This window comes from Antechinus flavipes, chromosome 3 (assembly GCF_016432865.1).
Source record: "Antechinus flavipes isolate AdamAnt ecotype Samford, QLD, Australia chromosome 3, AdamAnt_v2, whole genome shotgun sequence".
NCBI classification, from domain to species: Eukaryota; Metazoa; Chordata; class Mammalia; order Dasyuromorphia; family Dasyuridae; genus Antechinus; species Antechinus flavipes.
The window spans coordinates 167,580,329-167,602,369 of record NC_067400.1 but is presented as its reverse complement, the minus strand read 5'-3'; the positions used below and the strand labels follow the sequence as shown (position 1 = coordinate 167,602,369).

General features: G+C 36.8%; 2 protein-coding genes across 3 annotated transcripts in view; one reads left to right on the top strand and one right to left on the bottom strand.

Moving 5' to 3' along the window:
- COL4A2 (collagen type IV alpha 2 chain) overlaps nt 1-19,559 on the bottom strand; it is a 274,234-nt gene extending 254,675 nt beyond the window's left edge. The window contains exons 1-3 of one of the 2 annotated variants that reach the window (XM_051984185.1): nt 19,445-19,559; nt 18,599-18,738; nt 18,440-18,491 (exon numbers count right to left, since the gene is read on the bottom strand). In XM_051984185.1, coding sequence (XP_051840145.1) covers nt 18,440-18,491; nt 18,599-18,642 — 96 coding nt within the window. In that variant the 5' untranslated portion in view covers nt 18,643-18,738; nt 19,445-19,559. Of the gene's footprint in view, nt 1-18,439; nt 18,492-18,598; nt 18,739-19,135; nt 19,232-19,444 lie in introns of those variants that run through there. The other variant, XM_051984184.1, reaches the window with a different exon arrangement.
- Nucleotides 19,560-19,663: 104 nt separating this feature from the next.
- The window catches only part of COL4A1 (collagen type IV alpha 1 chain), a 193,773-nt gene continuing 191,395 nt past the window's right edge, over nt 19,664-22,041 (top strand). The window contains exon 1 of the mRNA XM_051984186.1: nt 19,664-19,903. Coding sequence (XP_051840146.1) covers nt 19,820-19,903 — 84 coding nt within the window. The 5' untranslated portion in view covers nt 19,664-19,819. The remainder of the gene's footprint in view (nt 19,904-22,041) is intronic.

The following is a 22,041-nucleotide window of genomic DNA, read 5'->3' as shown; positions in this document are numbered from 1 at the left end:
AAGCTAGTTTTGCTTTGCTATTCTACTTTAATACAAAACAGAAATGAGCCCCAGGGTGAAACTTCATACAAGGGAAACCAAATCTTCTATTTATTTAAAGTTTCAGTCAGCTCAGTCCCCAACACTGGTACTTCTAGTTAGGATTCAGTAATGTTTTTAGTGACTTAACCTTTTTTTTCCCTAAATGAGGAATTTTTGGACGATAAAGCAAAGCAACAGTGAACGTGACTTGTCCCTCCCTAAGTAAAATAAGTAATTTATTTCTAGGACACTGAATTCCAATCAGGTGAGGAAAATATAACTAAGTGCTCTTACAATAAGAGGAAGAAAAACCACTTATAAAGTAGAATACAATGAGCTTAGTCATATCTGTAAAATCTCAACCAAGCTATAGGGGGTCACGATAGAATCTGAAGACACAGGATTTAAAAATCAGAAAACTACCCAGGTTCTCCTGTAAATTGGCCTGCCAACCCTAACCTCTATGACCTCTCCCTTTTCAAAGAGTGAGAGACTACTGACCTAATGTGATGATAATTGAACTAAGATGGTGAAATATTTTGAAGAGAAGGGATTTTAGAGCACATCTAGTACAATCATCTCATTTTACAGATAAAGAAACTGAGGACAGAGAGGTTTAACAACTGAACCCCAGCTACATGGGTAATATAAAATTAGAACCTTGTTCTTTTGATTCCAGATACAATATTCTCTCCTGTGTTTTGCTGCTGCCTACACAGTAGCTGAAACATAGCATTATTTGATAATTAGGAATCAGCATCCTGTCCTTGAAAATATGAGAATAAAACTGAATTTAAATGCTTACCGTGGAGTTTGCTTCTACACAAAGAAATGAGATTTGATTTGAGGGACATCAGCCTCCCCTTATATATCTTTCCTCAGCTGGTGCTTGAAATTCTAAAAGCAAAGTCTGTCACTTCAGAATGAGAGATAAGCCATAAAACACCTCTTTTTGTTCTTTGCTTGAAACATTCCTCTTATCCACCCTATGGTTGGCATTCACTTCTTCCTCATTTCTATGTTAGAATTCCCAACTTCCTTTAAAGTTCAACTAAAGTGCTACCTCTGATATGAAGCCTTCCCTATCCATCCCAAGTTACTCATGTCCTTTCCAAATGAACTTATATACACGTTATTTAAATTTTGTACATACATATATGGATAAATGTTGTTTATCCCAAGAGAATATAAGCTCCTTGAGGGTAGTGACTTTCATTTTAGTCTGTATTATTAGTACAAAGCACAATGTCTGGTACATAGTTGACACTTAAAAATGGTTGGTGATTGAGTAGATGGGACTAGCGGTTACCATGGAACCAATTCTGTTAAAGCAGTAAAGGCTCATAATATATTACCGTTAGGACTTTATTCTCTACGTAAGCAGCACAAACCTAATCTCTTTGCTATGTCAATTCTTGTTTTCTAGTCAGGAATAGATCTAATAAAACAACTGAACAACTAGAAAAAGCTTCTTAAAGGAAACGAATCTATTATGGGTTTGTTGCCTTTGTGAACTAAGGTAAATAAAATTATATCCTGAAAATAAATGTTTGTGAGGAAAAATACTGGGAAATTTGTAAGAGCTAAATTATCAAATGATTTACTTACTGAATGTTGATTTGCTCTATTAATTATTATGAAAGTTTTAGTCTGATTACTATGTCTAGCCTCTATTCCCTTTTATACTTATATTTTGTGATTGGAATCCATATATTTATTCATGTTATCATTTTGGACCATAAACTTTAACTTCTTCTCTATTTGTGCAATAAAGACTTAGAGACATTTAATAATCTGTGGTACTGTTGAATATTGTTATTTGTGGAGGTGGGTGAGATGAAGAGGACTAAGGCTGTGGAAGGGAATCCACTTTAGGCAGCTGTCCCAGCTAAAAAGAATCTGCCTATGTGGTCCTACTTAGACAAACGTGCAGATATATCAAGCAAGCAAAAGAGGAGAACATATGAGTTAAGCGTGGTTATTTATTTGCAACCTCTGACACGATGTTATAAAAATACATAGATATTATTATAATTTGGATCTCTAATTACCAATTGCTAATTTTTACTTTTCACCTCAGGAGCCAGAGACACAGTGTACTGGGTTTTGCTACCTCTAAAGAAAAGAATAACAGAAACACAACGAGAATATTCTTCAGTAAATATTACAGAATTTTAAAAATGTAATGATGGTTGTGGTAAAGTGGTAAAAGAATGGTGCAAATAGGACACAATTCAGGAATTTGTTCTACTTTAAAAAGATAATTTTGTTAACTGTGAGGAGCAAAAGAGTAGTATGTGAAGCAATAACCATCATGTCAGAATTAATCTTTTTTGAGAAAAACATGTGAAATATTGTATTTTTTTAAAACATTGATCACCTTTCTTGGTTTTTTCCTTCTTTTTATCAATTTATATTTGAAGCTTTGGATTATTTAAAGACATTCCCCCCTTTTGTACTTTAATGAGGCAGAAACAGTTATTTCCCCTTTTTCATCTCTGCTTAACTAAAGTTCAAATAATAGAAACACAGATTTAAAGCTAGAAGAAAACTCTGACCAATCCATTCATCTTACAGATGAAGAAACTAAAGCCAAGAGAGTTTTAACTACTTGTCCAAAGTCACATAGGTGGTATATGGCACATACAGGTTTCAGATCCAGGACTCTCCAAATATTTCTAAATGAGATAAGCAGAATTTAAAACGTGGATACTCTTCTTATATTTTCATTTGCCAAAGAACCTCTCTCAGAATTGGAAACAAATATAACTGAAGTTATTTCAAAACAGCATTAAGTGAAGCTAAGAACAAGGGTTAGGTCTTTACAGAAAACTTTATTCACATTTTATTTTTTATCCCAAGGACTAGCACGTAGAAAGTATGTGGCATATGGCCCCAGTTATCAAATTGTACTAGAAAGACAAGCCCAACACGTGCACAACAGAGAGCAACAAAATAACAACCAAACAGGATTCCTACAGTAATTTCACATGGTTCCTGCCTTCTGCCTTTCTAATATTGCACCTTACTCACTCCATGTACTCTACAAACAAGACACTCCATTTCTTGACTCTGGTTATTTGCTCTAGTTTTTTCCCATGCCTGGATCCTTTGCCTCCTTGTCTTCTCCAGCTTGTTTTAAGTCTCAGCTGAAATCCTATCTTCCACAACAGCAGTGTCAAACTCAAATAGAAACATCGGCCACATATTGACTTCGTTTTAAAATGTAATGTTACCCACTTGTTATTGTATTTTTGTTTATTTTGCTAAATACTTCCCAATTACATTTCAATCTGGTTCTGACTGCACTGGGAAATGTTGCCAGATAGTATAATTTTAAACCTTTCCTGATTCCACTTATAATAAAGGCTTTCCTCTTTTGGTTATTTTCAATTTTTCCTGAATATATCATTTGTACACAGTGACTCTTCTGTTTGAGAGCCCTTCTTTGCAGCACCAATATTGAGCAAAATGTAGGCACATAGTAGGTGTCTGATAAATATCTGATTGAAACTTAATATAGTCATCATTCAGTCAACAAGCTTGATTAGGTACCAATTATGTCTCAGCACATAGTGGGTGCTTAATCAATGCTTGCTGATTGAGTAATGACCATATCAAACCTTAAGTTGTTCCAAATAAACTTTCAAAAAGGTCCACCATTATATGACTATACCTCAATTCCAACAATTTCTCAAGATAAATCCTTAGTGCTAGTCAATCCAGTCTCCTCATTGTGAACATGACACTCGGTCCATTCATTTCCTCCTGAGGTTCCTTCTGCCTATAGTGCCTTCTATTCTTTCTTTGGTCTGAATTTCATCTCTTTCATTATGCCTCTCCCAGATTTTCCATTTATATGTTTCTCTACAATATAGGTGGAAGGTACAGAAAAAGTAAATATTGCATACCACTTTGTGGGCTCATCAACTAAATTACAAATTTATTACTTGCAAAGACCATAGGGGGAAGTATAGTATTGTAGATAATGCTGAGCTTATGGTTAGGAAGAACTGGGTTCAAATTCTTCCTCTGACACTCACTAGTTGTATGACTTGAGCATTAAGTTATAATCACTTTTCTGCTAAATGAGGAGGTTGGGAAAGGTGAACTCTTAGGTTCCTTATAATTCTAAATGTATGATGCTATGTCATATTTTTCTCAATTCTCCTCAATGCCTACCACAATACTGAGCCCATTTCAGTGCTGAACAAATACTTGTTAATTGCCAGCATTATTAAATTAGTTTGGAACAGTCCATTTTTGACCATTCACACTAATGGAGGAAAATGCAATTATTGTGTAATATGATTTTATAGATTATCCCAAATCACTGGAAAATGTAGCTTAGCACATTTCTTTTCCATTTATATCAGAACATCCACAACTTTCCTCATTTTGACTTTTATCTATCATAGGAAAAACAGGACCTGACAGGGCAGCTATATGAAAATCTTATCTTCCATCACTTCCTTTTGTGTATCCTGAATTCTAGCCAAGGTATAGGTTTCCTATGTTTTCTCTTTTCTATGTTTTTGCTTATGCTATTCCCTCTTCATTTGAAATACCCTTGTGCTTGTTCAAATCCAGTTCTGATTCTTATTAATTGTGAAGCCTGAGGCAATTTCTGTAACACTATAGGACCTCAATTTCCTTGTATAGAAAAAGGTTGAATGTAATGATCTCTAATGTTTCTTTTAGTTTTTTATAATCTTCTAAAAATGATACTCAGCACAAACATTACCTCTTCCTTGATACTTTCCCTGATTCTTTCAGTCAAGAGGAATTTCTTCTGTTAATCTTTAACATTTATTTTAGTTAGTTGATAGTGCATACACTCTGTTAGATTATATGCTGCTTCAATGTAAGGGTGAGTTATTATCTTTGCACTAATGCTCTGAACAATGAAAATGCTCAATTAATCTTTTTTGAATTGAGGGTCATGGAGAAAAATTTGCAAAGTGGATGATCCATTTATGGATAATATAGTCAGATGTATTTTATACAGTGCTGTGTGCATTTTAAATAATAAAATAATCATCACAAAAGCAAAATCAATTGGAAAAACAATCCCAACTAAATGGATAACTGGTACAATTAAAATAATGTAAGCAATTTGTATCTATATGGGTATCAGGATAATGATTTCTGAGTACGGGAAAATAACATTTCAACCAGCCATTGATACTTGCAATATTAGATAATTCTACCTTCCCAGGTGCTTCCTTTTGGAATTCAGGAACTTGAAATTTCTCTATGAAATTTCTATTTTTTCATACAACATACTCTTTGGTTAGTCCCATGTCTGAATATAGACTATACATCCCTCACTCAATCCTGTGCATAACTACAAAATAGGTTCAGAAAAATCAAACTAATCTGTACATCCAGAGAATGTAGATCCACCTTAAGGCAATTTTGTGGGTTATTTTCCAGGCAAATCCATCTCTAGAATCTAGCATCAGAAATAATATTAATATTTGGGAAGTGTAGTCAATTCTTCAACTTTTATGAGAATTATAAAAATATTCAATCTATATCAAACCTGTTGAGGGGACTCAAGAATCAAGTAAATATCTAGGATCATGCTAACATAGATTAGCTGATTTTAGGAGGTCTTAAAAATGTACACTGGAACATTTTACTTTATATTCTAAGGGAATGGTACATTCTCCCTTAGTTCTAATTAGCTTCTAATATTTGGATTGGGGGGAAGCCCATTTTATTCCCATAGTTTGGTGCTAATGGCACTACAGGGATCAGGAACATGGATGAATAAAGAGTTTCTGACTATTGGTTTGGTTGAGCCCCAAGTTGCACAGATGTTTACTGTGCCAGTCCTTCTTTCAACATCAGTTTGTAATTATTGCATAATAGCTGCTAATCAGCATCTTTTTGTTTTAATGGATAAACCAGAGACTTTGAGGTGTCCTTGTGAGCATATGTCTTTGATCAAGACAACTAGCAATGGCTTTATCCTGAGTTCTCACAATGCTGGAATCATTCCATGAGAAACAGCTGTAGGAAAGTAGTACTTAAATCTCAAAATGGTATTAGTCATCCATAGGTACTTGAAAATTATTACATGCAGTTTAGAAAAAGAAATTCTTATGTAATTATTACAGAAAGGGAACAATTGGCTGTTTAAAAACAACAAATGTAAATTTAAAAGGCTGGAACAATCCCTGAGCAAAAATGTATATCCTTCTTTCTCCTCTGCCATCCCCTAGCAAACCACTGCTCCCTTTCTCATAATACAGGGTTAGTTCTGCTAGGTGGCATCAAAACATGGAAATAAAATATTATTTAAAAAAGTTTACATCAAATTTATTTTCTGTCCTGCAATCATTATTAAATGATTTATGTTAGCCCTTTTAAAGGATCCATTTATTAATCAAAAAATGCCAGGGATTGGTGTCTGAAATTTACATTTCAAATTCAGGAATAAAAAGGAAAAAAAATTAAAATTGGGAAAATGTTTATGTTAGGGGTAAAAGTAGTAGTAGATGTAGAATGTGTATAATTTTTAACTCTTGGCAGCTAATGGTTGTAAAATGAAATACTTGGTAGTGGGGGAACTGGATTTGAATCTTGGACCCAGAACACTACTATTTGTGTGACTGGGTAAATAAATCTTTCTGAGTTTTAGTTTCTTCTTCTGTAAAATTAGGGGGTTGAAGACCTCTAAGTTTCCTTCCAATGTTAGATGGATATATTTATGATCCATGATTAGCTGACTTCTAAGACCTCTGCTAGTTCTTAATTTACAACTCCATGACCTTGGCTGACCTGGGAAATTTCTAGAAGTTTGTATAATTTTTGAGGTGAAAAGGATCCAAAATCACACAGCCAATGGTAGCAATCCAGTTTTCCTGATTCAATTCAAAGCCTTTTCTAGAGTAAGGTCACTTTCAGAGTCGCAAGGGTTCACAGACTCTAGCCTCTTTTTTCAAAAATATATTCTGGGGGGAGGGTAATATATGCATAAACTGGAGTTTAGTGAGCATGTGTCTTTGATCAAGGTATACCTAGAGGAGTTTGGTCAACCCACACTTGACCCTGCTTGCTCCTGTTTGCCATTTAGGTGAGGATGCTAACAGCTCACTTCCCCTCTTTGTCAACAATTTGGGTGGTGAGAGAAACAAGCGTTTGGGGGTGATAGTGGGAAAAGATAACAGAGTAAATATTGTTTTTGCTTTGAACACATATTCCCTCATTCCTAACTGGAAATTCCTTTTTTCCTGGAATTCTTTGGTGCCCAACTTCATGACTTAGGCATATGTCAATGCAAGGAGAGAGGAGGAAAAGAGCCAAAAAAAAGTTCTAAGCCATTACTATTCAAAAACCTTACCACACTTGCCACATTTCAGTTGGGCATCCAAATAACTATGTGATATAGTAGGAACTGAAAAGATCACAGACCTAAGCACCAGAATCATCCTGCCTGGATGAACCTATAGTCTTTTCTATGAAGCACCTAAAGATATTAAGAGATGTATTCTATTCTATTTCTGAGGTCATTTAGAGCCTTGAAATGACAATGAGAATGTGTGAGTATTAACTAAGGTTGCATGTGCTCCATGTTAATATTTAATATCTCCTTTCAAGCAAAACTATTATGCAAACTTACCATTCCTCTACAAGTCTGTGAAACATAACTGTGCACTCATTTGACCCATCCAATCAAGAAAAGGGACTCTATTGTAGTGTCCTGCTGGGGGGCCTGCAGGAGAGAGCTGAGGCAGTATGGAAACTCCATTAAGATGCCTTTTCCTTTCCTCTCTCCACACAGTGCCCCACCCAATCCAACAGGGACAAAAATGTCCTTTTAATTCAAGTTTCAGAATGATTTCTGCTGTATTTTTAAAGTTAACACTAGACAAAGGTTGAATTAATAGTACTTGTGTTTTCTTAATTAGATACAGAAAAGAATGGTCTGAGGAGACTGCATTCCATTCTCATCAGCTAGATTTGCTTTTAATACATCATTTCATGGATCTGTGCTTCAGTTTTTTCAGTTGTCAGCTTTATTCTTTCAGAAGTTGCTTGGTTCAAGGGTGATAGAAAGCAAGCAGTAATTGTCTGAAAAACATGCAGATTGCTGACATCTTCAAGAGCTTCTACAATGCTGCTGACTTCTTTTTAAGCTATATCCTGGGCAGTCTTAATTATGGTAACATTTGACTAAGCCCTACCAAGGTTAAAATCAACATTTTGGTCTAGTGACAAAATTGGCTGTATCTAGAGACCTGAAGTAGAAGGAGGGGAATAGGAAAATAAATAGGATGTGTCCAAGTACCAGAATCTCCTTCCGACAACATTCAGTTGAGTACAATTTCTTCTTCCTACAATCAGCTAACCAAAATGTAGTGTCTCTGATTTTACCAACTAAAGGATTCTGTTCCTTAATTAAGTGGGTTGTTTAGAGTGACAATATTTCCTCATGTGGAAAAAAATCACATTATATACATGACAAAAATCAGAGTGCATGAATAATAATAACAGTATAACCAAAGACTAGTCTCTTGACTTATCTGTGTCTGAATTTCCTCATTTGTAAAATGATGGAATGAGATTTTTTGATGGTTACAAAGTGTTGAATTTGGAATTAGAGGAGCTTTGTTCAAATTTTATTAAACCCATAATATACCTGAAGTAGCATACAAGTAATAACAGATTACAACAACATTCCAATGTGGAAAAGTTTTCTGAATTCTAACTAGGGATACCAGCAACACATCTTCCATAGGCTACAGGTTTGAAAGTCTGAGTAGAAATTTCTCCCAACTCCAAGTTTTATTCTTCCATGGATTTCTTTCTCCTTTGAGTGATCAGAGCATTTTCTTTGTATACCTTTCATATTCACCTATGCCTCATATTTGTTTCTGTACAATTTTCATTGGATTTGAAAGTACCTAATTGATACAATGTTGGGTCTGAAGTCAGGAAGATCTGAGTTTAAATGTAACTATGGACTATAGACATTAATTAGGTTAACCAATTCATCTCAGTTTCCTTAACTATACAATGGGAACAAACATAGCACCTGCCTCTCAGGGTTTGTTGGAAAGATCAAATGAAATAATGATTGTAGAATGTTTGGTACATAGTAGGGACTGTAAATACTAACTATTATCATCATCATCCTTGTAATTAGTTGGTGTCAGACAATATCAGCTCAAATCTTGGTTGTATTATTTAGTTGCAATGTGACAACAAATTACTCAATTTCCTAATTGTTAAAATAGTATTGAATTATCTGTTCTCTAATGTCCTCTCCCATTCTATCTAAATCTATAAAGTTAAGAGCTCCCTGGCTTTCCCTCCCCTCCAACAACTAAACTGATTGTGAGCTCATAGTCAATTAGATAGTATTAATAATTTGTTCATTTTTGTATTCTTCTCATGATTTTTCAATTGCATTTTGTACATAGTAAGAACTCAGTTAATGCTTATTGAATTAAATTGACCTGAAATTCTTAATAGTTTTCTGAGGCCTAGAATAGAGACTCTAGCACTAGAAGTTCTAGGTAATGGAAAAAAAATTAAGAATTTGGGTGGGGACTTTGGAGTGCCAAGGATATTTGGTTATATAAGAAAAAGAGATGGGGAAGACAAAAATAGATAGGTGGAGGAAAGAGAGAGAGAGAGAGAGAGAGAGAGAGAGAGAGAGAGAGAGAGAGAGAGAGAGAGAGAAGTAAGTAGTTGTGGCAGATATTTTCCCCTCCTTCCCCTGTCTCAACTCCACTCACCAGTCTGTCTAGAACATATCCTGGTCTCCCTTTCCTTTCTCTTATCCAGTATGACCTTAAAAGCTAGAACTAGGACTGTGGGAGAAAGGGAGAAAGACTATGTGAGGGGTTATCTGAAGTTAGAGGATGAGGAGCTCCTTCCTTTTGGAAAATGTGTATAATTCCTCTGAAATTCTATCCTAGATCATAGCAGTAGGAACCTAGAAAAATTTTCTTTTATAAGTAATGAATAGGCACCAAATGAAAAAAGAAAAAAAGATGGGGAAGACAGAAATAGATAGGGGGAGGAAAAAGAGAGAGAGAGAGAGAGAGAGAGAGAGAGAGAGAGAGAGAGAGAGAGAGAGAGAGAGAGAGAGAGAGAGAAAATCAAATCAGGGGCCAAGTGAAGCATGAGAACTGTTTTTACTCTCAGCTTAAGATAAATATATTTATGTAGCTATGACGAGACCAGATGACAAGGAATGGAAACATATATTGATCACATCATGTCCCTACACCTGTTTAAATTTTATAATTACTCTGAGTAAGAAACATCACAAATAGCATGCTTTTGATTGTCCCATCTGATAATGGCACAAAGCTTGGAGAAGTGCAGTAATATATTTAGGGGACAAACTCATGACCCCAAAAGGTCAACAACGTAGTTCCTAGTATTATTAAATAATTCAAGATCAGAAGTAAATATAGTCTTTTTAGTGAAAAAATATTTTTAAAAATGTACTGCCATCTGACTTGCAAATGAAACCTCTTATCTTTCCCATACTAAAATGTAAGCTCTTTGAGAACAATTACTTTGCTTTTCAAATTGTATATCCAGGACTTAGGATGGTCCTTTATATCCGTAGGTACTTAAAAGTGCTTTTGCATTCATTTATTTAGAAAAAAAGGAACATCACTGTAGACGAACAGCAAATCATGGACAGTCAAGATATTTCTCCAAATTAAAACATATAAACCCTATCTAGACAAGCATTCCAATTTCTATTTTTGTAGAAAGAGTGAAAAACAGACTGGCTAGTTAATTTTCATCAAATCATAGGAGTAATACAGAGGATGCAACCTAATCTCTGAATTCCTATCTCTTTTCCCCAAAACTTTTCAATATTTGTCTTATTCGTGTAGCTATTTATCTAGGAATCTATTCTGTAAACTATCTTTTGGGAATAACTGAAATCTAAGTATGTTAAATAGTTTGCTTAGAGGTTACAGAGTAGGTTGGGATCATAGAAGGGATTAGACTTTATTGACCTCGTTGACTGCCATTTGAGACAATGAGGGCGCCCAATCAATAGATTATTATTATTTATGGCCAAAATGAATGAGGTCAGAGACTGAAAACCTGTATTTGGTCTCTTCAGTCCAGGCTATCTTCCCCTTACCTGCCAAAAAAAGTTTCCTATATAAAGTGCTGGTCTGGTCAAGTCACTCCATCCAAATCAATAAACTCTAGTGGCTCTCTATTACCTCCAGGATCAAATATAGGAATTCTGTTTGACTTTTAAAGCACTTCATAACCTAGCCCTATTTCTACAATCTTCTCACCTAGTCTACGCTGATCTAGTCACATTGAGTTTCTTGTTCTTTGCACAAGACACTCCATCTTTTAATTTTGTGCCTTTCTTAAGGATTTCTTACATTCTCTTCCTCTTTTCCTTGCTTTTCTGGCTTTCTTTAAAACTCAATTCAGATTCCACCTTTCCTGCTCCCCTCCCCCAGTTTCTTTCCTCTGAAATGACTTCCCAGTTACATTTGTATGTACATAGTTATTTGCATGTTGTTTCCCCCCTTAGAATTTTAGCTTTTTGAAGGAAGGAACTATATCTTTGTGTTTCTTTTTATCTTTCTATGCTTAGCACAATCCATAATATATAGTAAACATTTAATAAATGCTTGTTTACTGACTGGATTCAGAAGGATTGAAGAGTGATAGGGAGAGAAATATATTTCAAAGTCTCTCCTCTTTTTACTCTGGTTCAATGAAAGGAATTTCTAAAAGCTAGTCTAAAAACTTTGGGTTCAAGAATCCAACCTTCTTGACACAACTATGTGTAGAATTTTGGGAGATCTTAGTTATCATAGGTACTATGTGATTCAAAAGGTTGTTGAGAGAATTAAATGTAATTATGTATATCAAAGTGCTTTATAATCCTAAAATGTTACATTTTAAAGCAAACCATTATACTAGGTACCCCAAGAATGCTGTCTTTTTTCTTCAAACCAACATTTAAACCACATAAAATAATATACAATGTAGAAGATTTGTATCCCGTTTCCATTTGCCCTTGATTTTTTCTTGTTTTATTTTAAAGCCCCAAATTTCCTGCAACTTTTTGTTTATTTTATTAATTTCCTTTTGCTCCATTCTGGAATTTGTTTCTTTTTTCTTGAAGTTTACCTTTAAAACATATCTGTTCTAAATATAAACTGCTGATTTTGCCATTTTCCCCCAGTCTTTGTTGTATGATAGCCCTTTCCCCAGTCAGTTCTACCTGAATATCACTAGATCTGAGATGCTTATTATTGTTAACATTTTACTGGAGACATTGGAATAAATACCACTCAAGAGGTCCTCCCCATAATGTATTCCCTAGAGGGTTTTAGATATGCTTATTTTTCAATTAACAAAACAGTAAGGAGGTAGGACTTTCTGGATTTTTTTTTCTGCCTGAGATTCAGACTTTAAACTCGTCAGAAGCATATATGTGGGGACCACTAAATTCTTCTAAATTATGGAGCTGGAGTACTAAAATGAAAGAATTAAAAAAATACCCTGTGACCTGAACTTTCTCATTCTTTGCCAAGTGGGGCTCACAAAGGGGAGAGAAACTTGTTGATTTGGGAGGAGGATATGGCATCATGATCTGGAGACCATCTGGAAACTCCCAAGTACAGAATTTACCTTACATTTTCAAATTTCCTGCCATATACACCACCTGTGCTCTATGGTCTCTGTTGATGGCTCATGGCAACTAGAAAACTCTAGATCACTTAGGGTTTGTTTTCCTGTGCATTTTCCTCACAGTTGAGATTATTAAGTTGTCTGCCTGACAGGCTAAACATTTGATCTTGTAAAGGTCTTTGTTCTCTGGAATGTCCTCCCTCTCAGAATTAGGGAGAACAGAGTCTCTTGATCTTCAAGATTTCCACCTGGCCTTAAGTAATGAGTAAAAATGAATAAAATGTTACTGCTAGAGTTGGTTGGTCAATAAGACAAGAAAAATTTACTAAGCACTTGCTATGTATAAGACATTGCTAAGTGCCTGATATACAAAGTAAAGGCGTTGGGGGGGGGGGAAGTCTCTCATTTCAAGGAGTCATATTCTAACTGGAAAAAACCTCAATATTTTAAGCTTTGCAAAATGCTTTCATTGATTGGATTATAGATTTTAAGCCTAAAAGGACTTCAAAGGCCACATGTCTATTTTTTAAGAATGAAATTCTTAAAATTAAGTGCCCAAAGTCAATGAGGTACTATTAATAAAAGAGTTGGTTCTCTGACTCCACATGCCTTGTTGTTCCCATTACATCACCTTGTGTCTAATAAGTTGTTCTTCACACCCGTGTCAAGCGTTTAGTGTCAAGTGTAGATATTATTATTATGTTATTACCAATTATGCACATTACTATATATAGCAAGTCATATATATTGATGTCAAGTAAAAGATAATGGTAAGGGGGAAGAAATGAAAGGGGAGGGGATGGAATTAGGAAAGACATGCAGAAAAGGGATTTGAACTGAGGCTTAAAGAAAGCCAGGGAAGCTAGAGTTCTAAGATAAGAATGGAGAATGTTCTAAGCAACAGCCTATGCAAATATATGAACTGGGAATTATAGTGTTCCATATTTGTTCATGAATCACAATATATACATTATAGGTGAGCAACTAAGTGATGTAGTTGATAAAGTGCAAGGCCTGGAGGCAGGAAGACTCATCTTCCTGAGTTCACTTCTAACTTCAGACATGTACTTACCCTGGGTAAGCCCTTAACCCTATTTGTCTAAGTTTCCTCATCTGTAAGATGAACTAGAGAAGAAAGTGACAAATGAAATCTTTGTCAAGTAAACCCCATATGGAGTCATAAAGAGTTGAACATAACTGAAAAATAATCAGCAACATTGGTTATCTATATATTCCTTTTTGTATTCATCCATTCTTCCTTTATTCCCTCCTTCCTTGTATCCTTCCTTCCATCATTCATCCCTTCCTTCCTCTCTCCCTCCCTCCCTCTTTTCCTTCCTTTCTTCCTTTTTTCTTTCCTTTTCATTTTTTTCAAAAAAAGCTCAGAGCTCATTCCTCTTTAAGCAATTGTGGCCTTTCACACTTGGGACTCATCATATTGGTTCCAGACAGTGTAGATATAGACTTCAGTCTTAAAGTCATGAATCCTAAATTCAAATGAACTATCAGGTTCCACTTCCCCCAATAATAGAGATTGCAGGTTTGTATAGCTTTGGCTGGCTGGCCAGCTGGCTGTGTATTTCTATAGTTCTGTATCTTATACATGTACACAATGAGTTTCTAAGACATTGATATACAGGATTCAGAGTGGGGAATCAAATAGAAGTGAGAAACTATAGTTGCACATTTTCTCAAGCCAAATAGGTAACTCCCTTTCCTTTTCTATTTCTACTTCCCTTTGGCATCAGATCCTGCTGCTTCTTCCTTCCCCCTCAACTTTTTGGCTCTGGTTAGTTGAGCAGCAGGATGAAAATAAATTGAATTCCACTCTGGGCTTGGTTGGGGCTTTTACTATGTTTCAAATTTACCAAGATTAAGAGGAGAAAGTCATAAACAGAAAGGAAAATTTTGGGCACTCTGCTGTACTTTTGACTTTTAATTTGCCATCTGACCCAGAATGGAACAAAATTACTATTAAAGCAGCTTCAAGTTAGCCAACATTTACTCTCTCACATCTGTGCTTGCCCATTTCCAGCTGCTTCAACTGTAGGCTGCTCTATTAAGAGTAGAATGATTCCTTTTCCTATAAGTTATTGGAATATTTCAGACCCTGAGAAGCATGGAAAATGATTAGGGATTTTTAGACATGGAAAAGAAATTGAGGAAGGTGAGTTTATTATGATTGAGGGAAGGAGACAATCCTTAAATAAATGATAAGTCATAAAGTATTAAGCTTTGCAAAATGCTTTCATGGATTAGAATATAGCTTTAGAAAAGTACAAAGGCACTTCAAAGGTCTTCCAGTCTATTTTAAAAATGAAGACACTATGGTCTCCCAAAATTGCCAAGATCACCCATCTAGTAAGTGGTCTAGTTGGTTCTCTGAGTTGAGAGGCAATGAATGTTCCCATTATATCACCCTGCCTCTAATAACTTGTCCTCACAATCCTGTCAAGTAGCTAATGTCAAGTGCAGATATTACAACCCCATAGTATAGATGGTAAGAATGAAATCATTCCTTGCTTTAATATGTGCATGCAAGTAAAATATATATAACAAGATAACAATGCCCATTGTAAGCAGTTGCAATCAGAATCTAGACTAGGAAGGGACAGGTAAGCTGCTTCCTAGGATGCAATATGCAGGGCATATATATTTTTAGTGCCATGAAATTCTATTTTCATATAGGTACTTTGTGTTAAGTCATAGACTGGGTTATACCTAAGTTTCAAAATCTCTGTAGGACAATAGGGTAAAATTCTCAAAATGATCCTACAGGCAGTGATATTTTTTAACTTTTCTTAGGGTAAACAAATGCCTTGGCTTAGCTCTAGATGTAACATATACAAAACACATACTTAATTATAATGACAAATCTTTAACAATCACAAAATACTTTGCCAAAATTCTAACAAAATGTTCATGTATTAATTTTGGAGATCAAGAAATAGACACAATGGTGAACTGAACTGGCAAATGAACTTGTATTTTCAGATCTTGAACCAACAGTCTAGCACTCATTGGATTGGTGTGGAGTTTGAATGAAACAATGTATATAAGATGCTTGCCAGATCTTAAAATGTCATATATATATATATATATATATATATATATATATATATTACATATATAAACTATATTTGTCTTCTAGGTGCAGATGAAGAAATTGAGAACTAGAATGAAGAAATAAATTGTCTAAAGCAATTTGGTCAATAGCCAAGACTTGATCTCTTTTTACAGTTCTTCCATGATGAAGGCAAATAGGGTTATTAGGCCTAAATCCATGGGAAGGAAGGATATCAGTGACAGTAATCATAAGCCATTTTATGTAGAGTTTTTACTTTTCTCATTTGATATTGCCAGGAACCCAGTGGTAAGGCTTTTAGGGGATAGAATGCTAAACTTGAAGTTAGAAAGATTTAGATTAATCTCTTCCCTAACATTTGCTAGCTATGTGACCTTAGGCAAGTCCTTTTAATTCTTTTGGAATCATGTTTTAAGTCTGTAAAATGAATGGGTTAGACTCAATGGCTTGTAAAATCCATTTTAGTTCTAACTATATGATCCTTTAAGTGCTGGAGAAGGAAATAGCAAACCACTCTAGCATTTCTGCCAAGAAATCTTCACATGGGATCATAAAGAGTCAGACAAGACTGAAAAGTGACTAAAAAACAATTAAGTGCTACAATTATGATTATTATTCCATTTTTTCAGATGAAACAAGTTTAAAAAAGATTACAAGACTTGTTCAAAGTTAGGTCAGAAGTGAAAGGGAATATGAATGCTAATTTCTGACTAACTATAAAACTATATATTATATTTAGCTATTTATTAAAGAGTCTTCAAATGTTCTTTCCCAATACAGTCTTGAATTTCTTTTTTTAGGCAAAAAAAAAATTGAAAAAGACCTTCCTAATCTCATTCCTTTGTTTTAGTCAATCACTTCTTTAGAGAGTGCACATCAAAATTGTAGTACATCAAAGGGTTCATAAATCTGGGAGGCAACACCTTTGTGTAATATAAGCATAGAGTGCTATCAATGGATTGATTTGTCAAAATCCAAATTGCTAGCTACAGTTAGGTCCCGATTAGTCCAAATGATGAATCCCAAGAAATGGTTGCATGTATTCGGACACCTATTACTTAAAAGTTATAATTTTTATTTTATTTTTTAATGAGATAATTGGGAGTAAGTGACTTGCCCAGGGTTACATATCTAGCATGTATTAAGTGTCTGAGGTTGGATTTGAACCTGATTTCAAGGCCCCTGAGCTCTATCTGCTATACCATCTAGCTGCCTCCCTTAAAGTTATAATTATTTAAAATATGGTAATTGGTTCTAACCTACTAGAAATGTGAGGTGTGAATTCTAATAATGTAACCACTTCACAGGACACAGGATTCATTACTCATACTAATCAAAACTTAGTTGTACTCAGATTCAAGTAAAATGGAAAGAGGGGGATGGACTTTAACATCAAAATTTCAACCAATCCTGAATATTCCATAACTATTTTGTTAGATAAAGCCTTTGTAATGCCTTGTCTTTTGGCTTTGTTACCAAAACTTATATTAAATAGAGATGAAATTAAATATCAAGAAATTACCCCTTTTTAGTGGTTTGAAGTAACATTTGGGGTTATAATTATTATAAAAGGGCAAAGAAACAGTTTAACTCTTTGGAGAGAAATTAATTATAAAAACTCCCCCAACAATGCAGATTTTCTCTTTAAAGTTAATAATCTCCCAAACACTGAAACTTCTCCCCTTAAACCTAACTTTTATGGCCTAATTTCTACATGGTTGATGCTGATCTTCTTAAAACCAAATTCGAAGTCCAGATCATAAAACTAATTCAAGAAATTCTTTCTATATGGAACGAGGGAAGAAGAGATATGACAAGAAAGGTATTTTGAGTGGGAGGATTAATTTTAATCCTTAAAAGAAAGGATTAAATTGGAAGGAATAAGAGAGGAGGAGGAAGAGAGAGAGAAAAAGAGAAGTGGGGGGGGGGAGAGGGAGGGATCTTAAATACTTTCAGGTCTATGATATATAAAAGGGGCTGGACATTCTGTGTGACTTCAGAGGTTAATATGACCAATGAGTAGAAATCACTGGGAAGTACTCCTGGCTCATTTTAACGAATAATATTCTTATAATTAGTACTGTCTAAAATTACAATGGACTGGCTGTCTCACTGCCATATCCCTAGTAAGCAACAAGACTCTGAGGATCGACTTTTACAGAATAGGGTAAAAACGGGGGAGGGGGGAGAGGACATGAATATTTTCCTTTGACTTTCTTATTTTAGCGAATTCTCTGACTTTACCTCAAAATCAGGTATAAGAACAAACTAGAGGAAACAGCCATCATACTGTATTTAGGTGAATAAACTCTTTTCTTCCCTTCAACTATGTGTTACTCTCAGCCACGTGGCTCACACCCTAGTGCTTTGCAAGTGTTTGGGGCATGCCTACTCCAAAGGAAAATGATGGCCTTTGGCCACGTTTTTAATTCCTAGCAATTTATTGTGCAACAGCCAAAGCCGGTCCGTTCCTAGGTAGTTGCAGGATAATACCAGCAGGGAAAAACTGAGAAGCGAAAAGTCGTACTTATAAAACAAACTTTCATAGGTCAGCTTAATTGGTGCAGATAGTACCTGCACCTCTCCTCCAAACATTAGCAGCCTTTTTTGTCAAAGATACCTGTAGTCCATAATTCTATGGCGCCATAATTAAAACACAGAGAAAAGGATTTGAGTACTTACAGCATGTGCCCTCTCAGTTAGCACCGTGATCAGCATGAACAGCAGCAGACATCTATATGAGAGAAAGTGGAAGAAAGACTTATTTTTTTTAAAAAAGGTTCTCAAAATTAACATATTTAAGTACAATGGGAGAGACAGGGCAGAGGGAAAGCGTCTTACCGTTGAAGGGCAAGTCTGGAAGTTGGATACATTCTGCTGCCCATTTTCTCAGCAGGTACTGCCCCTCTAAGCCCGGGAATTTCGGACCCCTGGGCCACTGGAGCAGCAGCCTGCTCTCACGAGTGATAAGACCTTTTAGCCTGGAAGCAGATAACAAAAATGACAATAAAGAGGTTGACACCACGGTTTCTTTCATCTCTTCCCCACCTGGCACTCGAGTAAAGGGAGAAGTAGTGCTACCAACCCAGAATACCGGAGTCTCTCCATCCCCTCCTGCATGGGGTTTTCCTAGAACTGGGATTTGGCTTTCCCTTTTAGGGTGAGAACTACTTCGTTGAAGAGGAGAAGCCCTTTCCTCTCAGGCAGCAATGTCTCATATGGAGCTAAATAAATCTTCCTTTTCTTTCTCTCCCTCCTTCCTCCCCAGCCCAAACTTGGAGAGAGCTGCACCGGAGTCTGCGCTGGGCTCCCTGCGCCCTCAAACATCTAGCTCTCCCATCCCTGGGGTTCAGCGATCCTCCGCGGGACTACACTCACCTTTTCAGAACAGAACTTAGGGGCTGTAGGGTGCAGGCATTTTCCTTTTCAGAACTGAGTCTCCAAATGGTAGTGGCAGGCAAAAACCAGAGATACACAAACACTCTCCTCTCCCCACCCCCCTCCTCCGCCTCTCCTCTCTGGGTTCCCTGAGGTCCCTCCCCTACCCGCGAAGCCCTGGCTTCAGAAGCTAGGAGAGGGAGAGTTCCCAGCTCCGTGGGTTCCACCCAGAGACCGGAGCAGAACAGCTGGGGTGGCTGGGGAAGCTGAAGGCTTTAAAAGGATAGAGACACCGACTCCTTTACTTACCAGCATAAGTCCTCTCTCTTTCTCTCTGACTCTCTCTCTTCCTCTCTCCCCCTCTCTCATACACGCACAGAGTAGGGTCCTCCCATTTGAAACGCCGCCCGCGCACTCCAAAGGGGAGGGAACAGGGCCAACAAATTAGGGGAGCTACGCGATCAGCTCTAAGTCTCTGACTCTGAAGGAGCTGGCGCAGAGCAGAAGCGCCAGGGACGATGTCGAGTGAGCACGCACCGGCTCCTCGGGAGTGAACGCGCCAGCCTCCCGCCCAGGGACCCCGCGGTAGACTCGGCTAAAGAACAGTGCCTAGTCCGCGGGGGGTGGGTGCCGAGTCCAAGCTGACCAGTCCGCTATCGGTGCTATCCCGGGAAGTGGAGGAGGATGAGTCCACGGCCGGTTGTTTGGCTGCTGCTGTTGCTGGCTGCCCTCCTGCTCAACGAGGAGCAGAGCAAAGCAGCTGCAAAGGTGAGTACTGCACAGGCGTTCCCTTCTCACCCCGCAGCCCCTCCTGCTTCTGCTCACCCCAGCCCCTGCCGCCCAGTCCCTTTGTCCGCTTCCCTCTCGGCTGATTTCGGACCGGGAACTCCGGATCGCAGACCCGGGAACTTCACTTTGGGCCACCATATCACCGTGCAAGGTGGATTTCTTTGGCCGTCCTCTGGGTTCCGATCTGCTCTGGAAGCTGAGAGTGCATCCATTACAGACCGTTCTTTGTTTTAGTTAGGCAGGAGATAGTTTAGGGAACTCATCTGGATGTTCATGGTGGGAGCCAAGGGGAAGGAAATAACCAGTTTAGCGCTTTCTGTGGTGGATTAAATTGGGGCTAGGAACCTAAATGAAATTTACATGGACATCATTTTTGCATAGAATGTATCGCAGTTGTTCACCTGCATGGAGTCTCTGGATCCTTCACAAATTGTAAACTGGTGTACACACCACAAGCACTCAACCAGTCCCACACACACATGTGCATGTGAGTCGCCTTGGGCGTGTGTTTCCCTCGTTATCCAGGAGACTCTGGTGGTTGATGCTGGAACCAGTTCTGGGCCATTTGCCTGGAAACAGCTGTATCTTTGCTTTCCCACGGCTTTTCTATTGGGGAAGCACGCTCAACTACAGAAAAAGTAGAACTTAGTTATAGTTGTTAATTTAAAATACTAAAACACGAGAGTGCAATCTTTGCTTTTAAATATCCCCCCTTTTTTTGAGAACCAAATTTATTTTTATGCTTGAAACCAAAGTGAAACCATACCTCATTGTTCTATGTGCAAATTGTTTTCCTAGTTTTCATTTCCTCTGGCTATGTGCTTGGCCAGAAGGAATTTGGGAGATCGTTTTTGTAAAGTGTGCAAAAGCCCAAGCTTCCTCTACCGGCTAGGCCCCTGATATGGAGATGATCCCCCTCTTCCCATTTTCTCCCCAAACGAAATAAAAGCTTCAGCCATTTGCAAATATCTCAAGTCAAATAAAGAGCTCTTTGGAATGTACTGTGACAAACAAGTTTTTTTTTTTTTTTTCTCTTGTAATTTGGAAGTGCTTTTATTAACTGTCAGATATCCCTCTTCTTCCCCAGTATCTTTTCCTTTATGCCAGTCATCTAAGTTTTTTTTTTTTTTTGGAGGGGTGGGGAGGGCTTATCTTTTAAGCTAAAGCCACTGTCTGTCTATACAAGTTAACTCCTTACAGTTATAGTCTAATTTAATGTCACTACCCAAAGTAAAATAGTAATATTTATGCATTTTCAGCATTTGAGAGTTCTCAGATGCTTCATTGGATGTTGAAGTGTCTAATAATGATTGTGCCAAGTCACTAGCCTTCTGAACATTTAGATTGGTTTCCCAATCCAATGTCTAGTCTAATAATACCAGATTCAGTTAGGTACATACATGCTTTTTGGTGATGGCGCTTGTATTTTAAGGAGGGAGGAAAAAACATTCTTTCTTTTGGAACATTCATCTGTCAGTATGAATTCTGACTCAAAAATACTGTCCCAAGGATTGCTAACATTGCAAAGATTGCCTTAGTATCAGAGCAAGTCAAAGAAAGCTCTCTTAATCAGATATGCTGATTGCTCACCTGTGCCAACCTGAGTTAATTTTAACTGGTATATTTTTAGAAGCCCAGGATCTTTTGAAATTTGTGATATTTAAAGGCATAGCTTTATATCCCTAGTGTCCAGCCCACTTCCTGACAAATTGTGTACTATTAAATGCCTGTTCACTGAATGAAAGATTCCACTTATGGGCATTCTTGTTGATTTCTATTAAAATGAAGTTAACAGTGTTGTCAGTATTATGATTATTAAGAATCTACATTTGACTATTGCTTATTAGTTACCAAAATGTCAGGTGCCTAGATATTCTCTGATACAATGGGCTATGGGGCAAAGCTATAGAATAAAAAAATACAAAAAAAAAACCAACCCCTTATATCTGGGACAAATAATTTGAGATCAATCTCAAGCACAAGATTAGCACAAGATAGCAGTCTCTCAGTCCCTGGATTACAATCCAGACTTTTCTTGCTATTTACCAGTCCCAAAATGACTATGGGAAAGTCATTTATCCTCTTTCCAGTCTCAATTCTTATTACTTTTCAAAACA